Genomic DNA, 19,306 nt, shown 5'->3' on the forward strand with positions numbered 1-19,306 from the left:
ATGTTATGTTGTGCTTTTCGTATACATAATATAATATTGTATGTAATATTAACACAACATAACGCTTTTATATTACTAAAACGATATAACATACCTACTATAATTTATGGCTGTAAAACAAAATAATTGAACATCGCTGTTAAATCGAAAAGTAATTCCAATCGTAAAACGAAATAACGGTTATATTATTGCGACAAGCGCGTTACGAAGGAAACGACGCGACGTGTTTTTAAAATAAAATATAATAATGTTATAAAGAAAGTATGGAATCACGACTCTGAAACGTGCCTTATAAACGACAGAGAGTATTGGAGTGAAATATTGAAATTATAGATAGTCTGTGCAAAATTTATTATCTGTACGCGTGTTCGAATCGTGGTGCATGGTTTTGTTTTGACGTCTACATTTTAGTCTGTTATATTTAGTCTGTGGTGTTTTGGCGGCAATCAAAAATGTTTTTTTTTTCAATAAAAAATTGGTACATAATAATTATATACAGTGCTAACTGCTGAGTGCAATGTATAGTGAAATAAAATACGTAAGTAATAAAAATATTTATAGAATATTTAAAAACGCGATAGTAAAATTAAAATTGATTTGTGGATTCATCTGTATTTTGATGACTTTCTTATGTATAATCGATGCAAAAAGGATGTTAAAAAGTGAAATGCATAAAATAAATAAATATCATCATGAAGAATACGGTAAGTAATGAAATTTGAACATTTCAGAATTTCTAAAGAAAGTTTTTTGAAACGAGATTATCGCATTGAAAATGTAAATATGTACTTACATATATATAATGTAGGTACCTATACCTGTATTTTTATTTTAGATTTCTTCGTGAATCGTGAGTAAGAATTTGTAGGTAAATAAAGGAAATAATATTGTTTGAAACACCTGAATAATTTTGTTTGTTAAGATAATTTTGTAAAATAACTCTATTTGTATTTTATTTCGACTTGAACTATCCACCTCTTCAAGTTCTAAATAACGGAACATCACACACCTAATTTTGATTATTAAGCAAGGCATGAGTTAACTTATGTCGTGTTCTGAAGACAATATGGCCATTAATATTTTGCATGTCTGTATGTCACGTCACGTTACATAACTGTAAATATTATAATATATTACTGACTACATTTTAATTTGCATAATATTATGTTAGAAGTTAAATAATACATGCCAAGTTGTAAATATTCTTTCGCGTTGTTTAGTCAAATAGGATCGGGCACTCGCCTACGCATTTTTGTCATCAAATCTATACATATTATAAAGCTGAAGAGTTTGTTTGTTTGAATGCGCTAATCTTAGGAACTACTGATCCGATTTGAAAAATTAAAAAAATTGAAAAATCGGTGTTAGATAGCCTATTTATCGAGGAAGGCTATAGGCTATATATAATTACGCTAATACCAAAAGGAGCGAAACACTGCTGCGCACAGCTTGTTAAAAATAAAATGATCGAAAAATATAAAAAAAAATCTAATAATATAGTGTCTCATGATATTTAGATAAATATCATGTAATCAGATACTATTATTAATATTTAATTCCTAGGTACTTTAAAATAATCAAGTAGATTGTAAGATCAGAAAAAATCTAGGTGTATATTATGATATTTTTCACAGAAAGTTGTGATATTCACCTACTTTTTCCTTTTCAAAAGTAAACAATCTGTCCTACCTACATCTACACCTACACTAATATTATAAAGAGGAAAACTTTGTTTGTTTGATTGGAATGAATAGGCTCATAAACTACTGGACCGAAATTGATGAAATTTGGCACAGATAATCTTTAGACCCTGAGAAAGAACATAGGCTACCTTTTATTGCGAAATATGTACCACGGGCGAAGCCGGGGCGGACCGCTAGTTTTATATACTGTATACATTCCTTCTTTCACTCCTTATATTATTTTCACATACCCTTACACATACATTTCCCTATTACCCACACGAATAAAATAATAATGTTCTTACTGTATTATTATAAACAATAAAATGCACATGCGCATGCGTGTCGGTATGTCCATTGTGATCCTTTATGACACGGGTGCGCTGATTATCGCCGACACATATTACCTGTGTTTTATCAGTGTTTATATTCTATAGTTTTATGGTATTTTATATTATTAAGACATAAACGAGCTTTGAATTATAGATTCCAATAGTTTATAGATGTTTTATGTTACAATTTTAACGATATTTTTCAATTTTAAGGCCGTAGAATGAAGCGAATTTGAAGATTCTCATAGAGTATTTTTTTAGTATTATATTACATACCTACTCCATTTCTAAAATAAGCCAAAAATTAAACAATTTAGGCCTTCACGACTGTACCTAAGAATTAGATAAAAATTGTATGTGGAAAAAATATCCTAAAACTATGGACAAAGTATGATGAAATAATGATTCCTGTGACTCGAAATTAATTTTCTTTATATTTGTTACAGTGAGCTGACGTTACTGGACGGTATGGCAAACTGCGCGGGCTGGAGCGAAGAGCCTGTATCCAAGGTATCTATACTAATATTATAAAGCTGAAGAGTTTGTTTGTTTGTTTGTTTGTTTGAACGCGCTAATCTCGGGAACTACTGGTCCGATTTGAAAAATTATTTCGGTGTTAGATAGCTCATTTATCGAGGAAGGCTATAGGCTTATATATCATCACGCTACGACCAACAGGAGAGGAGCCACGGGGGTGAAACCGCGCGGAGCGGCTAGTTTTATTATATAATTAACTGTATTAACTATTAAGATTAGTGTAACTATTGTATTATTAACTGTATTAAAAAACCGTTACTATGAAAAAAGGAAAAATGTTGTACACTTGTACCTAATCTTCATTTAAAATAGAGTAGGTACCTACGTTATTTTGGTACCTCTCTCTAAAAGTTTGCTAAGCCTAGGTAAGTAAAGTTGTAAATAATGAAGGTATACATATAATTTGGTGTCAAAACGAACCTAAATATACATATAATTTAATTTGTAATTTGGTCATACCCAGTGTCAATCTCAAAATTGAGACAATATAATATAATTATTATAATCTAGTGATACCTTTCAAGCATATTTAATAATAAAAAAAATAAGGTTAGCCGTTTACGAAACAGAGCGTGCCAAAGAAATATGATATACATACCTACATACATATAATTAGAGTTAGTACTCATAGCATAAGATCCTTTTACTTCATTTAACGAAGTATTATATAGATAAAGATACAGTCAAACCTATAATTATGTACTTAATTAACAAACGTCATGTTATTTTTAACCGACTTCAAAAAAGGAGGAGGTGTTTTTACTAGATAATTTTTTTAGAAACAATTTTGAATCGCCATAAAATAGAAATGATTTACCACCAGTTCGGAATGCAGTTTCTTCAAAGAAATCCGACAAGAAACTCAACAAGAAAAGTTTTATTGATGAATTCTATTAAAATTAGATTATCTTTAAAAAATTAGGATCAGTTTTCATACCAAATCTGTTACGAAACCACTATCCAAATGATATAACAGTTAATATGATATTAATTATAGGGCATTTTCATACGCTGCACGCTCGTGTGAACAGACTCTTACAATTACCAAACTTTCATCTTGTTCTCGTTTTCATTCGCACGAAAACAATATACAGCTATTAAAAATAATGGGTTTCAAATTAAATTTAGCGCTACAGTTTCAGGGTCGGTTTGGTCTCGATCTTTTTTGTGAATTATTAAAAACCATGACTCAACCAGTCTCTTTCCGCATATGATAATTATGAATTCTTAATAATATAATAATTTATAAATATATAATTTTTGATAATAGATAATTTTTGGTATCTATATATTACTTAGTTATCAACCGACAGAAAAAAGAGGAGAAGTTCTCGATTCGACTGTATTTTTTTGGGTTTGTTACCAAAGTACTTCCGGCTGATTGAACCGATTTGGATGATTCGTTTTTTGGTCAATTTTGTGTAGTAAAAAAATATACCGACCGAATTGAGAACGTACTCCTTTTTTTGAAGTCGGTTAAAAAAGAATTATTTTAGAGACACGTGAACTTTTTACAGCTTTTACGTAACTTATGTATTAAATAGAGCGAAACAAAAATAGCCATAATAACTAGATTTTATAAATCTAGTAAAGATGTGGTATGGATTATGGATAAAGTACTTAAGTACCTACCTACCATATATCTCTTTCATCTATATCTATACTAATATTATAAAGAGGAAAGGTTTGTAATTATGTATGTATGTATGTATGGTTTTCACGCTTAAACTAAAAATTTAAAACAAACCGACATAACCGACCGATTTCAAAAATTCTTTCACCATTAGAAAGCTGCATCTTCACTGAGCAACATATTATAGGCTATATTTCATTTTCAAAAAAATTAGAGATCCTTACCAAAAATGCAATAATGTAACCCAAGGTGAGTAGGTGAGTAGGTTCTTATGAAAAAAAAACGTAAACATGTAGACCGTACCACGGGCGAAGCCGAGGCGGACCGCTAGTATATTATAAATCTAAAGCTCCGAATTAAGAAAGAAAGAAAGAAAGAAAGAAAGAAAGAAAGAAACATTTATTTATCAAGGACAGCACAACACACACACATATAAAACATAAAGAACCGTAAGAGATAAATAAGAAAGCACCACGACAAGAAAATAGCAACAATAAAACTAAAATTAATAACATAAAAAAAGCACGTAGAGAAAATAAAATTGACAATCAGTATTATTATTAAGGTGTGTCATACGATCCTGACAAAAAGGAGACAGCTCAGCATATGCTGCAACGTTCTGGAACATTGCCAGCGCTGTTTTTCAGTGCCCCCCTTTATAATTATGAAGGCTTCGAGTTGGGACGAAAGGAGTAACTTAGGTTTACATATATACATAAATACACAAAAAAAAATAAAATAAATGAAATATAATAACTTATAGATAGGTACGACGATACAACGCGACTAACGACGAATATAAATACATAATAAATACACAAATAATAAATATTTCAGGACAATTTTCACGTAAATTTAATATATATAAATACCACTAAAACTGGATTTGGTGAGCTAATAATATACTTTTAAATTTAGATTTGAAAGTATATAGTGTTCGTAGATTCCGTAACGGTGGTGGCAAGTTGTTCCAGCATTTAGTGGCGTTATATTTAAAGCTACCCTTAAAACAAGCGGAATGGTGTTTGGGTACGAGGAGTTTGTGTGCATCCCTGGTGTTGTATTTGGTGTTTTGTTCACTCCTCCAGATAAGTTTTTCGAACAGATAGTGAGGCGATTCTGTTTTGACAACACCAAAGAGAAGGGATGCAAAGTGCAATTGCCTGCGGTGCTCCATGTTTAGACATCGCGCATTATTAAGATAGGGCGTGATGTGATCCCTCGGTGGGACATTCCAGCAGAACCGTGCACATGCGTTCTGCACTCGCTGGATTACACGTTTTGTGCGACCTAATAACCGGTGTCCATACACAACATTAAGAGTCCTAATACAAAATTGCGCTGGACGAAAGCTAGTATTTTTACGTTTGAACGCGATCATCGTGTAGTCGAGTAGAAAAGGCTGAAAGCGCTCAAAGTGGAAACATTATAGGACCTTATTATCTCGTTATCGTCTACTCCACCAATTCTAATCTAGTATCGTGGGCTTCCCGACTTCCCGACTTCTAACGTTCAGAAAGTTTTGACGTTATCTAGCCTTATGCATGTCTGCCTTATAATGATCATCTACATCCCTTACAGGTTTACAACATTTAAGAATCCTAGTATTACCTATTACTTCCGCATCATCTTGTAGGACACTGTATCTACATAAATATACTTACCTATTATTACCTAGATCATTTTCTGGATATTATTATCGATTAAAACAAAATTACCTTAACCACAATGCAGATAAATGTACAATGCTGTACAGCTGCCTTCAGGAAACTCAAGATTCATTTACTCTGTGGCTATTTCCTCATCTCCTGTACTGCCTTTAATTTTAATTCATAGCTTACGACTACCTCGATAACTTGGTACATATTTAAGACCAATCTTTATTATAATCAACATTCCATCAAAGTATAGTTTTTCCAATAAGCAAAAAGAGAATTTTGCTACCTGTGGTGGCCATCTTAACCCTCCAGCGGTCGCGCGCGGTCTCTGAGTCCGCAACGAACTTGTTTTAGTCAATATACTGAAACTGTAAACAATAGACGCTTGCGCTTCCGTGATACCTTCGAGGGGATGAGGTAGCACCTCTCAGTAGCCCTGTGACATTCGTCGCATGTACACGTGCTTTCTTATTTGTGTTTGCGGTCTCAGATTCCGCGCGCGACCGATTGTGTTCCAGAACAATCCAGTGCAATTAAACCGAAGCCGATATAAATATTTCTGAAAATGACCAAGGAGGATCGTCTTCAAACCAAGTTTTACGTGTCGCAGGTCGTTGTTACTATTGCGATAGGAAAAGAACCGAAAAACAAAGTATAGTTGTTTCAAAGGTGGAAAACACATGTGTCTAGAACATGTGATTGTTATATGCCGAGAATGTTCATTTCCAGTAGATATTATGGACACTAATGACGAATAGTTTATTATAGTTATTCTAAACAAAAATTAGTCGTTTTTAGGTATGTTTTCTTTATTTCATTTTATTATAATTTAGATTATTCTAGAACTTTACGTAAAATGATCTCAAAAATAGATGTCATTTTAGAGTTCCTATTACACAGTGCCAATTGATGATGAATGTGATTTATTTCTAAGATAATTATAGTCAAGTTTATAAGTTGTTAATTGTAAAAAAGAAAATTCCATTTTGTTTTGTTTAATGTTGATTTATAACGGTGATTTCCACCCAGAGTCAAAAATTTTGAGTTTTTATAGACTTTTGTTCTATTAAGTACAAATAAAAGAAGTAATGAGTAATTAAGTTGTTTTTATTTTATTTCACATGTTTAAGACCTCTTTTTAATCATGTGCTATACAATAAGTCGAAATATTCATTTGTTTTCTCAAACGAGACACTTAAATTTGCGGAATCACAGACCGCGCGCGACTGCTTGTGTTCGGCGCAAGGGTGCGACCGCTGAAAGGTTAACTTCGTTTCATCTATCAAAAATCAAAGATGTTACTAAGAAGTAAGACGAGATAGCCACCTCAGAGGATACCCGTGATTATTAAAAACCCCTGTACAAAAGTCATTTATTGAGTATTTTACAGGTTCAACAAACATTTCCCATTTGCCCCCCAAACTAGGTCAGCCTGTATACTAATTTATCGATAAACAAATAAGGCTAGATGCATAAACCCTAACATCAAACCTTCCAAACCAAGTACTTAAATAGTTCGTTAACAACCTAAGCGAGATTGTATCTCGGTGTTTATGTGAGAGCTGTAACAATAGAAATTGACAATATAGGTGAAACTCCACCGCAGATGGAACTGCATTGTCAAGGGAAAGTTCGTTATTGGTACATCAGGTTAATGGTTCACGTAATGTGTTTCGTTTTTAAGTAAATTTCTAAGGGTTTGTTGTTTGCAAAAGATAGTTGGTTCATCTTCAATAATAAAACGATATTATATTTTTGAAAGATGTATATTTGAGTCGCGTCATAAGTCAATTTAAGAAGTAGTCAGCTACTATAAAAGTCTCAATAATTATTTATCAAAACAATGATTAAAATAGAAGAAAGAAAGAAGTGTTATCAGATTTTGTTTAATATTTCCAAATACTGATTAGGTGTGATAGGTAACAAGAGAATTGAGAATTATTATAACATACAATTAATTAATAGGGTCGATAAAATCTTTAAAAAAAGAATAATAAGTACGTCAATATTTTTAATGAATAACGGAAAGTTCAAATTACTTACAAATTATTTCCAAATAGAATTTCGTTCTGTCCCTAAAATAAAATATTTGAAAATTCTTAAAAAAATCATTACAAAAATAAAATACTTCAGAACGATAAATTTATCTTAAAATATTCCAGGACAAGCAACGACCACCGATTTACAATCCAGAGGATTACGCGACTTCCCTCAAGAAATGGGGCAAAAAGTTGAGTGGGGGCAATTTATACGAAGTGGACCCGGGGCAGGACCCCAACAAGGCGAGGACCCTGCCCAGCCAGGGGAGTAAGGATTTCAGGTAAAAAAAAACAATCCTAGAGTTAATATGAAAAATTTGTAAAAAAAAATTCTTTGGCCGAGTTAAATATGTAGTCTCTGAGTCACATATTATAGCCAAATCGTTATCGTTTTTCACAAATTCTGAATATTATGTAAGTATGTATGAATATTATGTTTAGCTTATATCTCAAGAGACAAAATAATGTATGAAAAAATGTGTACGTCAAAAAGTTTTATAGCCTATCTAGTCGTGAAATTTTACCGTATTCTACAAATTCAATAATTACAGCGATTTTCATCCATACTTAATATTATAAATGCGAAAGTAACTCTGTCTGTCTGTCTGTTACTCAATCACGCCTAAACTACTGAACCAATTTTCATGAAATTATATGAAGTATGGAGATATTTTGATACCCGAGAAAGGACATAGGCTACTTTTTAAATCGGGAAAATGACGCAATCCCGGAAATCCCACGGAACGGGAAATATGCGGGCTTTTCTTTGACTGCGCGGTTGAAGCCGCGGGCGGAAACCTAGTATTAAATAAATTTATAATTATGTAATATTTATTTTTATTCCTTTCCCAGGAATCCATGTCTAGGAGTGGGAGAGGAGATGAGTCTCCGTCAATTCGGATCTCCCAGCGAACTCCTCACCAAGTTACGAGCTGATCTTCGACTTTCTTTTCCAAGGTATGTTTTTGTAGGTCGCCTTTGCTTCGCTTCGCATACGCTTCGCTCGCATTATCGCGCCTTACAAATTTGTATTTTAGTTTATGTATATGTATGTTTGTACCTACTAGCGACCCTTTCGCAGAAATTATGAATATATAATGCATATAAACCTTCCTCTTAAATCATTATTTATTATCTATTAAAAAAACTTGCATCAAAATCCGTTGCGTAGTTTTAAAAATCTAAGCGCACATAGGGACAAACAGCGGGAAGCGACTCAGTTTACTATGTATTGACTATTTATACTATGTATTGACTTTTTTATAAGGGTACCCGCCCGTTATTATGTAACTACAGCATATAACTTCAGTTTACAAATCCAACAGTAAGCAATGTTGTTGATCGTAAAATGTAACGGTGTTCCGTTTTATGGTTACGAAACATTTACATAAAAACATGTTTTGTCTGTTTGTTGTATTTTTCTAAGGCTATGTCTTTTCCCGTAAAATCTGCATAAACTTAACTGAATTGTAATGTATTACGTAATTATATGACTGGTAAGTAAATACATAAATTTTAACAGCGCTTGTTTGAAGCCATTATTTTTAATTAAATAGTTGTTCTTCACTTACAATTATTAAATAATGGTACTATAGCGTGTACGTTACAATCCAGTGGTCTTGGGTTCGATGCTCGATGGTAAATAGTAAAAAACAGTCTGGCAAAGCACGGAGAGATCTATCCTATAAGAAATTTAATGTAATTCTTAATTTGTCTGTCTCCTACCTCACAAGGAGACATGCGTCTTCTCTAGTATTTAACAGTTACTAAGGGCATAACCAACGTATATAAAAAAATATATAGGTAACTGTAAATCAATAGAAAAATAGGCTTTTTTGTTACATTTTTTTACCCAATTTAAATATGACGGAGTTAAAACATAAATAAATAAATCTCAAAATACGTATACATATATATAGTAAAAAATGTAGCATCTCTTCTCTGCAGTCGGTATCATTCCACATTCTTAAACTATAATAACGGACATTAAAACAATATAAAATGCTACTAAAAACAAACGTGACCAGAATAACTATTGCATCGTAAATAAAAAAATATGACCACAAGATAAGTAGAGAAAATTGCTCAGTCGCTGTACAATTATATGAAAGAAATCCGAATGGTTCATAATATTTGTATAATAACTTTTGCGGGGATAAAAAGTTATTCTTCACAAATTATATGTCATTTTGTCTGGCTTTTTATGGTCGGTAAATGTCGATCGTCTTAACCATTATTCCGGCGCTGGGATTTGTTGTTCAAACTTACAATTAAATGTTGTTCCAACTAGGCATTTAAAGAAATCTTTTGTTTTCTGAACAGTTTCTAGTTCGCTAGACATTGTAATGTGTCTAGGTGATGTCTATTATAAGAATTCAAATCTGAAATAGTTTGGATGTATGGGGGCGTCCATAAATTGAGGTTTTTTTTTAAGTAGGTACATAAATAAATTTTAAAATAATATAACAATGATATAGCATTATAATTGTGGCATAAAAACCTTACAACCAATTCGAAGAAATTCATAAAATAGAGCTTTAAAATTCCACCCAGTCATTACAACCAAATTTTACGAGCATTAAAAATGTATAAATGAATAAACTTTCTGTCTGTTGAAATGCTCGTAAATTGTTTATACTGTAATAATGATGAACCTGAAATTAAATTAAGATTTAATTTTAGACTCAACTGGTGAGGAATGTTATTTTATTTATAGACTCAGAATAACACTATAATTAGATACAATTAAAATCAATTGATTTCAAATACGAAGTTTTAAGAGCGGTTTTACCGCGTGCTGATAATGTCTACAATTAGAACAATGTGGAGATGTGATGGTTTGGTCCAAATTAATAATTTTATCAGAAATCGTTTTAAAACTCCATTCTTGTACACTTATGAAATTTGTTGTTATTTCTAGGGCAAAGAGTATGTCAGGATATTATTTTTAAGGGAACTGACGGGGACCATGTGGTTGATAGCATGATGGTCCACACCCATAGTCTACTATTTTGTAATATATTTTAATTTCCGACCCAAAGGACCAAGGCGTATAATATCTTAAAGATATCATTGCCATACCAAAATGTAAAGGCACAAATCGGGGTTGATCGTTTTAACTTGTTAAATGCACGTATAGCGAAAGCTTAAACACCTTTCTTACTTCCTAATTTTGTGTTAATCTAATGGTTTTAAACACCAAACAATGTCAATCTGAGTAAGATAAATAAATTATTGACAATATTTTATTATAATTTATAATATTTTCCACTAGCTTCGTCCAAGAGTTCGCAGGCGAGCCGCTAGATGGCGTCACACTATTACTAGAGTTGTTACGCAATGTGCAGCTCAGTCAGGCGGGGGACGCCGCGCGGGGACCACCTGCGTTAAGACGACGACCATTGCTTGATGAATTAGCTTGTTTGTGAGTTTGTTTATGTGTGATTTTCAGCTTGTGTGAATCAATTTTGTTTGTATTTCTCGATGTTATATAGTTTTAGTACGTAATAATTTTTTTATTAACTTCCAGGGGATAGATTTGTTTATCTAATATGAGATTCTGTCTAAATACATAGTTCCAAACTGTAATTCTTTTAAACTACTTCCGGATCGTAATTTCTTAACTAATTCAACCCGTAATTATTTTCAATTAGCTTCAGACATTATTTTCAGAACTCATTGTGCCTATGATTGTACTTTTGAGAAATAATGTTAGTGTATTGAAAGAAGTAGTTTATTTTTTTTTAAATATATTTTAATCAATAACTAAAACTATTCCAGACAATGTCTATGGAGCTGCAGTACAAGATACCCGGACTGTGTGCGGCGGCTCGTGTCTAGCTCTAATGGAGTGTATGCGCTGGCTGTATGCATCATGTCGTCTGTTAATAAGTCCAGGATATTAGCGCTGCAGGTGATTATTTTGACATATGATTTTGTGTTGGTAATCCATACTAATATTATAAACTCTGTCTGTCTGTCTGTTACTCAATCACGCCTGAACTACTGAACCAATTTTCATGAAATTTGGTATGGAGATATTTTGATACCCGAGAAAGAACATAGGCTACTTTTTACCCCGGGAAATGACGCAATCCCGGAAACCTCACGGGAACGGGAACTTTGGGTTTTTTCATGACTGCACGGGCGAAGCCGCGGGCGGAAACCTAGTCTTCATAAAATTCATATGCTATAATTTTATTATGCTGTTGGTTAATTCAAAGTTAATTAGTGTGGCAGATAATTTACTTGTTTTGTCTGAAGTTAAACATTAGACAATTTTAAGAGCTAGCGCGCACGAGCAACTTTGTCTCCGCAACTATTTTGTCTCTTCCATCAATTTGTATGGGAAGTTGCGTCGCTACGTGCGCGCACTTTCATACTAGCCCATAGGTGGGAGAGACAAAATAGTTGCGGAGACAAAATAGTTGCGGAGACAAAGTTGCTCGTGCGCGCTAGCTCTTAGAGATAAGCTTTTCGTCATCTTAAATACTTAATAAATTGACACTGATTTTTAATTTTTATATTTGGTACAGTGTCGCAGTGTCAGTATTATAATACCAAATTCACAATCAATATCAATATCACAGCAGTATGTCAAGTGTTAATATCGTAACGTCGTTGTTAGTTTCAATATCAGTGTCGCTTTTTGACGTGTTAACGTTTTTAAAATCGTTTTAGTCGGGTGACATGTTCAGAAACTTGTGTCACACCAAAACCTCACGAGCGCGATCGCAGGTATAACGAGAGAGAGACGGACCGATCTCCCGTCTCATCTCGAGCGCTACTAATAAGACGTTATCACGTAAACATCTCGATCGTAAATCTACTTTACAAACAACCAATTTTTTTTTACAGCTGTTAACAGCTGCGTGTCTACCACCAGCAAGCGGTCACAGCGCAGTATCCGAAGCTCTATCAACATTACGATTGCGTTATGGAGAGCCTGTTCGCTTTCGTTTCCTCGCCGGCATGGTGCAGAGCAGTGGAGCCCGACCTGATCTACAAGTGGCTGCTCTATCGTTCCTTGGGGCTCTGCTTGGTACTGCTCCGGGGCCGCAGCGCAGGCTCTACATACAGGCGGAGTTAGAGCAGGCTGGGTTCGATGCGCGGGCGTTACGACAGGTGTGTAGAGTAGTAGAGTGGTAGAGTTGTAGAGCATCAATACTGTAGTAAAACAAACAACAGTGTGATAGCATAGTGCAGGTGTGTATGTAGAGTGGTAGAGCTCTATAGTGGCTGCTCTATCGTTTCTTGGAGCTCTGCTTGGTACTGCTCCGGGGCCGCAGCGGAGGCTCTACATACAGGCGGAGCTCGAGCAGGCTAGGTTCGATGCGCGTGCTCTACGACAGGTGTGTAGAGTGGCATACACAGTAGAGTAGTAAAGCGATGGAGAAACAGAGTGATAGAATAGTGCAGGTGTAAGAGTGGTAGAGTGGTAGTGGTAGAGTTGTAGAGCAAGGGTGATAGAGAAACAATACAGTAGAGTAGTAACGATAGAGAAACATAGTGATAGCATAGTGCAGGTGTAAGAGTGGTAGATTTTTAGAGCAGTAGAGCAACAGTGAGCATACAACAAATAATAGAGCAGCAGAACAGTAAAATAACAAAACGGTATAGTAGTAGAGCGGTAGAGGAACAGAGTAGTAGAATAATAGTCTTAATTTCATCGGGTGATAGAGACATAGGGCGAACTGAAACAAGCTCAACGTGCTCGAGCAGTAAATAGGTGAGTTTTGGTAGATGGCGCGGTTAGATTGCATTTGCGCATACAAGTGAAGCTCCAACAAGCAGTAGAGATTGAGAAATATGAGTGACGCGTAGAATTAGGCCTCTGGAAGGAGTACAACTTAAAGGGCACAATTTACTTCACTTTTTATTCATATTTAACTGAAAATGTTAGCATACAATTTATATCCTCATAACATTATATAGGAACATAAGAATCATCCTCCGGTATACCTACAGGCATTACTTGATCTCTTAACTTGATGGAAGCAAGTACTCATATTTATAACTCTTCCTGTATTACAGTCTGTCATCAAACTACCAAACCCCAACGAGCAAGTTCTCAAAGAAATAGAGAATTTCGAGAAACAACTCATCGATGTGGACACGCTCAGTGAAAAAGCGACAGAAGCTCAAAAGGATAAAGATGAACTGAGGCATAAATTGGAGTTATTGGAGAAGAGAGTTAAGGTAAACAATTAGATAAGCTATACAAATAAGGCAATTAGATTATGATGTACACTATTAAACTGGCTTCAACAATTTGTCGTTCCAAATTTGGCACATATGTTTAGAAATTGTTTATAGGCTAATTTATCCAAAAACTGTATGACGCTAGCACATACATCAATTGGATATACACCTCTTTAGAAGACAGAATATAAGTGTGGGAAAAATTTTCACAAATAAAACCCAAGTTATAGACACGACCATCTTCTTCCTTATCTCAAAATTACTGATTTTAAACAAAAACAGATCATCTACAAAAGTTTTTAGACATTAGACTAAAAATTAACCACGTTATTTATTTGTTATAGATATTACAAGAAGAAAAAGGAATACTTTTATCACTAGAGAAGTGTTTAAAAGAGAAATGCTGTGAATTGCAAGAGGAAGTGAGCACACTACGCTCTGAGCACGGCAGTTCCAGTAGGAAGAAAACATTTGTGATTAAGAAAAAAAACTCCGCGCATAGGAAAAGAGGTGATTGTCTTTAATAAGTTCTTTTGATACATTAAGAATTACTCTATAACGTTGGACAGTACAAATTCTTCCAAAAATGGTTTTCTTATCACCCCGGCTACATACATTTACAGAACGCTTTAAAAAAATCTGTTATAGTCAAATTTAATCAACGGTAATAAAATTTTTGAGTATTTATTAAGTAATAAGTTAAAGCACTTCACTTTAAGCAAATACAATTTGAGTAGGTTAATTTAAAACTCATCATAGATATGTAACTAACAAATAAAACAATTACTTAGCAAATACTTAATTTACAGACGAGTCATCGCCACCAGAAGACGAAGGCATCAGCTCATCAGAGCGTTCCCTCAGCCCTGAAGGTGACCCGCAAAGAGAATCCATGGTTTACGAAGTTTTCAACATTAAAAACGAAACATATGACTTAATGCGAAACAAACGACCGCTCCACAAAAAACTAGAAAGCACCAAAAAGATTGAACACAAAAAGAACACAGATGACGAAGACGAAACAACGATAGATGAAGTAATACAAGAATTAAGGAATATAGTGAACCACGCGGAATCCGAACAATATTTAAACAGACGAGACAGTAAATGCAAAAGCAATAGAACGTCAGAAACAGATTATCAAAAGGACAGAAGCGAGGAAAAAGAAGATTCCATTACGAGCACAAGACACAGCATTCATATAACAACAAGCAATGAATTGGACGGTCATTTCGAAGAGGAAGAAGAAATAGTGCCGAGTAAGATATTACCGCACCCGCCTAGAAAAGCCAAAAGCCTCGTACAACTATTCCCACCTGTAGAACAGGGACTGCTTTACAATAAACCTCAAGATATGTTCGAAGATATTTATTACTCAAGCGACGAAGGCTCAGACTCTTTGCTAAGTGCATCGCGTTTTCCGAACCAAGTCAAAAAGGATTCAGTAAGCAGCTTCGATTTCAAGAAATGCCGCGCAAAATTCAATGAAATGATCGATAGAGATACAGATGATAATAAATTGAAACGGTCTAGAACAAGGTCTAGAGAGGAAAACAGAAAAACATCGGTGAAACGAAGTGAATCGTTTCAAACTTCAGAGAAAGGATCGAAACAACGTGAATACATAGATAGCATGTTCCATGACAGCCATTCGTCGATCGATCAATCTAACTCTAAGTGCAGTCGCGTTGACGAAATAGTTAATCTGATAGAGTCTAAGAAGCTAACTAAAAGCCTAGATAGAATAGACGAGGGTTTAAACTCAATGGTCGATATAGTTATGGCTCCCGAACCACAAAAAACAACTTGGTCTTACGAAAGGCGTCAGAGATCGAGTTCCATAACTAGCGAAGTGGAAGAACCGCCCTTGATACCGAGAAATCAGCATTTCGATACAAAAGACGATAATAAAACTGATAAATATTCGTCTAAATTAAATTCGGGATCCTTCGATACGAATTTTAATAACACGTTCCTAATGAAGCGCGGGGGTCCCTCAGGGTTCTACTCTGGGACCCACATGTTACGAGATGCACCCGCCAGTATGACAAGTTTGGTTATGAACGGGACACATAGCTATAGCGACTTAAAAAGAACCTTTTCTCCGGTCACTTCGAGCAATTTCGGCTTGAACAAAGTGACCGATATGCCCTCGGGATTGTATTAATATTTATCAAACCAACGATTAATTTAAGTTGTACGTACCTTACGACTAGTGCAATATATACTCACTAGACTATCTCTTTGAATCTTGGTAATTTTGTAAGGCAAAATTGGCTTAAGATTATTTTTATTTGTAGGCCCATCGAGTTAATAAACTTTATGTGAGAGTAAATTATTTCTTATGTGCATGTAATATTCTAAAACTGTATATACTTGATTTCATTAATTTAAATAAACGTATCAGTCAGAAAGTTTTGTTTTATTTTATACCAGTGTCCTTAGTTAGGTATTCACACAAGAAAAGGAAAGAAAACCACACCAAAACATATAAACCTCATTGATTAATTAGTTTCAGATTTACCTACATAAGTAAGTACAGACTGTACGACTGTACAGACTGTATTGGACTAAGTTCGAAACTACTAAAAACTTACCAAATTTTTTCCTGGAAAGATTAATAAAGAAAAAAAATATAAGTAAAGTCAAATCAATAACTAATTTTTACTCCCCCCATCTATGTTATAAGACAAATAATAATTACCTACATAAGATCTGATTCTATTACCAAATATCAACCTCTCCCTAATTTTTTATTGCTCACCCAATCAATGACAAACAATTACCTATGATCTGAGTCTTCTGTCTTATAACAACAACCACATCATCTCATGCTAAACAATAAACATTATTCTAATACAAAACATCTAGAATAGCAGTCTTATTTCATAACTAAGCGAAGATGAATGTCCTAATATTTTTAGTACCAATTGTATTAGCTGAAAACAATTTTAAAAGGTTCGTAGAGGATGGTTATGGTATTGAAGTTTTTGATTTAACACATCCTACTCGATGGAAGGATATGGCAACATTTTATGGAGCTATAGAGAAGGGCTGGTAAGGGAAAATAAATTAACAAAACGTATAATTTAAACCTACATATTTCCTTAAATACTTTATAAGAGCTAGTTAGTATCTCTACATTGTTACACACAATTTGTATGTTTAGAATTACAAAAATAACATGTCACAGTATTTCTAATCTACTACACTATAGATTCTTTTTTTTTTCTTAGTCCATAGAAAGAATCACACATTATCGTGAAGTTATAAATGAAAGAATAGCTTGAGAGTTTTGTAATTTCTAGAAAAATTACTTAATTTATAATTCACTTTAAAAAAATTATATTCAAAATTACATAGGTGATAGGTACGTCTACGCAAACAGAATTATTTCATGGGGTTTTTAGGAAAATATGCGTCAACTGCGGAATTCCTGGATTAGGCACTGGATTACACATGGGACATGTAGCAGCTACCAGTTCTATGTTACCGTCAATTATTCCCATGGAATATTTACTTACCAGGCGTAAGTACAATCGTGGCTTTTACAATCTGTTTCCATTAATTTTACCACGAAAGTTTGTTAATATAAAATATACATTTAAAATTAATGTATTTACTTTTTTAATGTAAAACTGCAGATATCGATGAAATTTGAAATAAATGTAAGCTCATTCGTGCACATTCAGAAATATCTTCCCAGTTCCGATTATTAACATGAAAATTACCTTGATCGTGGATGATTGTATAGCAGCAGATAAAGTTTACTGTATTTATTCCTTTTCTCAAAATTGTGTTTTTAATTTATACAAAAAGTTAATAATTATTGATACAATTGATACAACCATTCCAGTGGAAATAATAGACATAAGTTATTTAACCAAAGTGGACCCAGGGCTGGTTCTCTCGCTAGATGTCGCTTTACAGTGGCCGGTGTTGAAGCACGATGCTCGCCAGCCAACGTTGATACTGTTTAATTTTGGCTGGGCGTTAAGTGACAAGTTTGTGAAGGGCTGCATTTGTAGGATACCTGGTAAGTGATGTCTTGGTGATGTCTTATACTTTTTACTTAATATGTGTTAATAATGAACATTGTTTCTCATACAAAACCATTTACCATATTTTGCACAATATTATAGGTATATACCTATAATATGTACCTGTGTACCTGTAAGTTTTGTTTTTATGTGCCTATTATAAGGTGTATATTTGCTCAATAATTTTTATTGTTGATAAAACTTAAATAAAAAATGGGGGTGATAGATTTTATAAATCCAAAAATTACCTCACTGGCCTATAATGAATAGGTAAGAAATTAATTTTGTTTTCAGCTATGTGATATTTTGGACATAATTCGTTTAGAGTTGGACAGCTAAATAAAGCAATCAGACTTATGTTCTTGTAATAAAATTCAGGTCTAAGTTACGAGCTAGCTGAGTATATAGCCAGTAATCTCACTCACGTGGTGGGGGTAGCAACGGACGCACCAACATTGGAGTCGGAAGAAACACGTGAAATGACCAAACGTACTGTTGCCAACGCGCTTGGCAAAAATGGAATTTATATTATAGAAAACGTTAATCTGAAGAGGAAACTGCCCGGTAAGTTATCTTTTTTGGCTGATTATCATTTTTCTTTACAGGGTAGGTAGTGAATATTATATGAAGCTGTGATAAATGCGAACCAATTTAATATGTAGTTCATCAGGTTTCCACAACTTTACGTTTAACCTATTTGTAAATTATAATTTTCTTTTCTAGAATTTTTTGAGTCGCTATGTTAAAAAATCGATTTATGTCTACATATTTTGTTATACCTTGCCCTTAATACTAATAACATATTTTCTTTCATTATTATTTTACTTTATACCATATTTCCTTCACATTTCCTATTTTCATTAAAATATAAATTTCAGAGCGCGGTTGCATGGCCCTAGCATTACCTCTAAAGCTCCTCCAAGCAAGCTACGTGCCGACTCGGTTGGTCGTCTTCTGTCCCTCTCACAAAACCGAGCGGTACGTCTCTATCGCACTTAGGAAGACCAGCCACCCGATACCGATTGTTAAAAATGATATCGATTTGAATGAAATTTTAGAAACTTTATGATGTCTGTGTATTAAATAAATGTTGTATGTTATAATTTATTGTTGATTTAATTTTGAAAAACCAAATTATCTGAATGCATTTTCTCAAATTTGTAAGTATGATAATGTAACATAAA

At 33.8% G+C, this 19,306-nt stretch overlaps 2 protein-coding genes across 6 annotated transcripts in view; both read left to right on the forward strand.

Moving 5' to 3' along the window:
• The window catches only part of mwh (multiple wing hairs), a 127,554-nt gene extending 111,058 nt beyond the window's left edge, over positions 1 to 16,496 (forward strand). For 3 of the 5 annotated variants that reach the window (XM_090104290.1, XM_090104292.1, XM_090104294.1), the window contains 10 exons: positions 2,461 to 2,524; positions 8,005 to 8,162; positions 8,734 to 8,838; positions 11,156 to 11,305; positions 11,662 to 11,794; positions 12,739 to 12,980; positions 13,208 to 13,232; positions 13,915 to 14,079; positions 14,427 to 14,592; positions 14,892 to 16,496. In XM_090104290.1, coding sequence (XP_089960416.1) covers positions 2,461 to 2,524; positions 8,005 to 8,162; positions 8,734 to 8,838; positions 11,156 to 11,305; positions 11,662 to 11,794; positions 12,739 to 12,980; positions 13,208 to 13,232; positions 13,915 to 14,079; positions 14,427 to 14,592; positions 14,892 to 16,249 — 2,566 coding nt within the window. In that variant the 3' untranslated portion in view covers positions 16,250 to 16,496. Of the gene's footprint in view, positions 1 to 2,460; positions 2,525 to 8,004; positions 8,163 to 8,733; positions 8,839 to 11,155; positions 11,306 to 11,661; positions 11,795 to 12,738; positions 13,006 to 13,207; positions 13,233 to 13,914; positions 14,080 to 14,426; positions 14,593 to 14,891 lie in introns of all 5 variants that reach the window. The other 2 variants (XM_090104291.1, XM_090104293.1) reach the window with 1 other exon arrangement.
• A 488-nt stretch (positions 16,497 to 16,984) lies between these two features.
• Positions 16,985 to 19,191, forward strand: LOC149906276 (uncharacterized). Its single transcript, XM_090104409.1, has 5 exons — positions 16,985 to 17,139; positions 17,493 to 17,611; positions 17,939 to 18,118; positions 18,501 to 18,686; positions 19,001 to 19,191. Exons 1-5 carry the CDS (start codon positions 16,985 to 16,987, stop codon positions 19,189 to 19,191), a joined length of 831 nt encoding a protein of 276 aa, XP_089960535.1.
• The last annotated feature ends 115 nt before the right edge of the window (positions 19,192 to 19,306 follow it).

This window comes from Colias eurytheme, chromosome 8 (assembly GCF_061535395.1).
Source record: "Colias eurytheme isolate Ceu_HAF_F1 chromosome 8, ilColEury1 Martin Lab GWU primary, whole genome shotgun sequence".
NCBI classification, from domain to species: domain Eukaryota; kingdom Metazoa; phylum Arthropoda; class Insecta; order Lepidoptera; family Pieridae; genus Colias; species Colias eurytheme.

Excerpts from the sequence above, each read along its gene's own strand:
- LOC149906276 (XM_090104409.1), top strand. The coding sequence starts at position 16,985 with ATGAATGTCCTAATATTTTTAGTACCAATTGTATTAGCTGAAAACAAT. Across the intron at positions 17,612-17,938 it reads GGAATATTTACTTACCAGGC|TGGAAATAATAGACATAAGT; the intron begins GTAAGTACAATC and ends CAACCATTCCAG. Across the intron at positions 18,119-18,500 it reads CTGCATTTGTAGGATACCTG|GTCTAAGTTACGAGCTAGCT; the intron begins GTAAGTGATGTC and ends AATAAAATTCAG.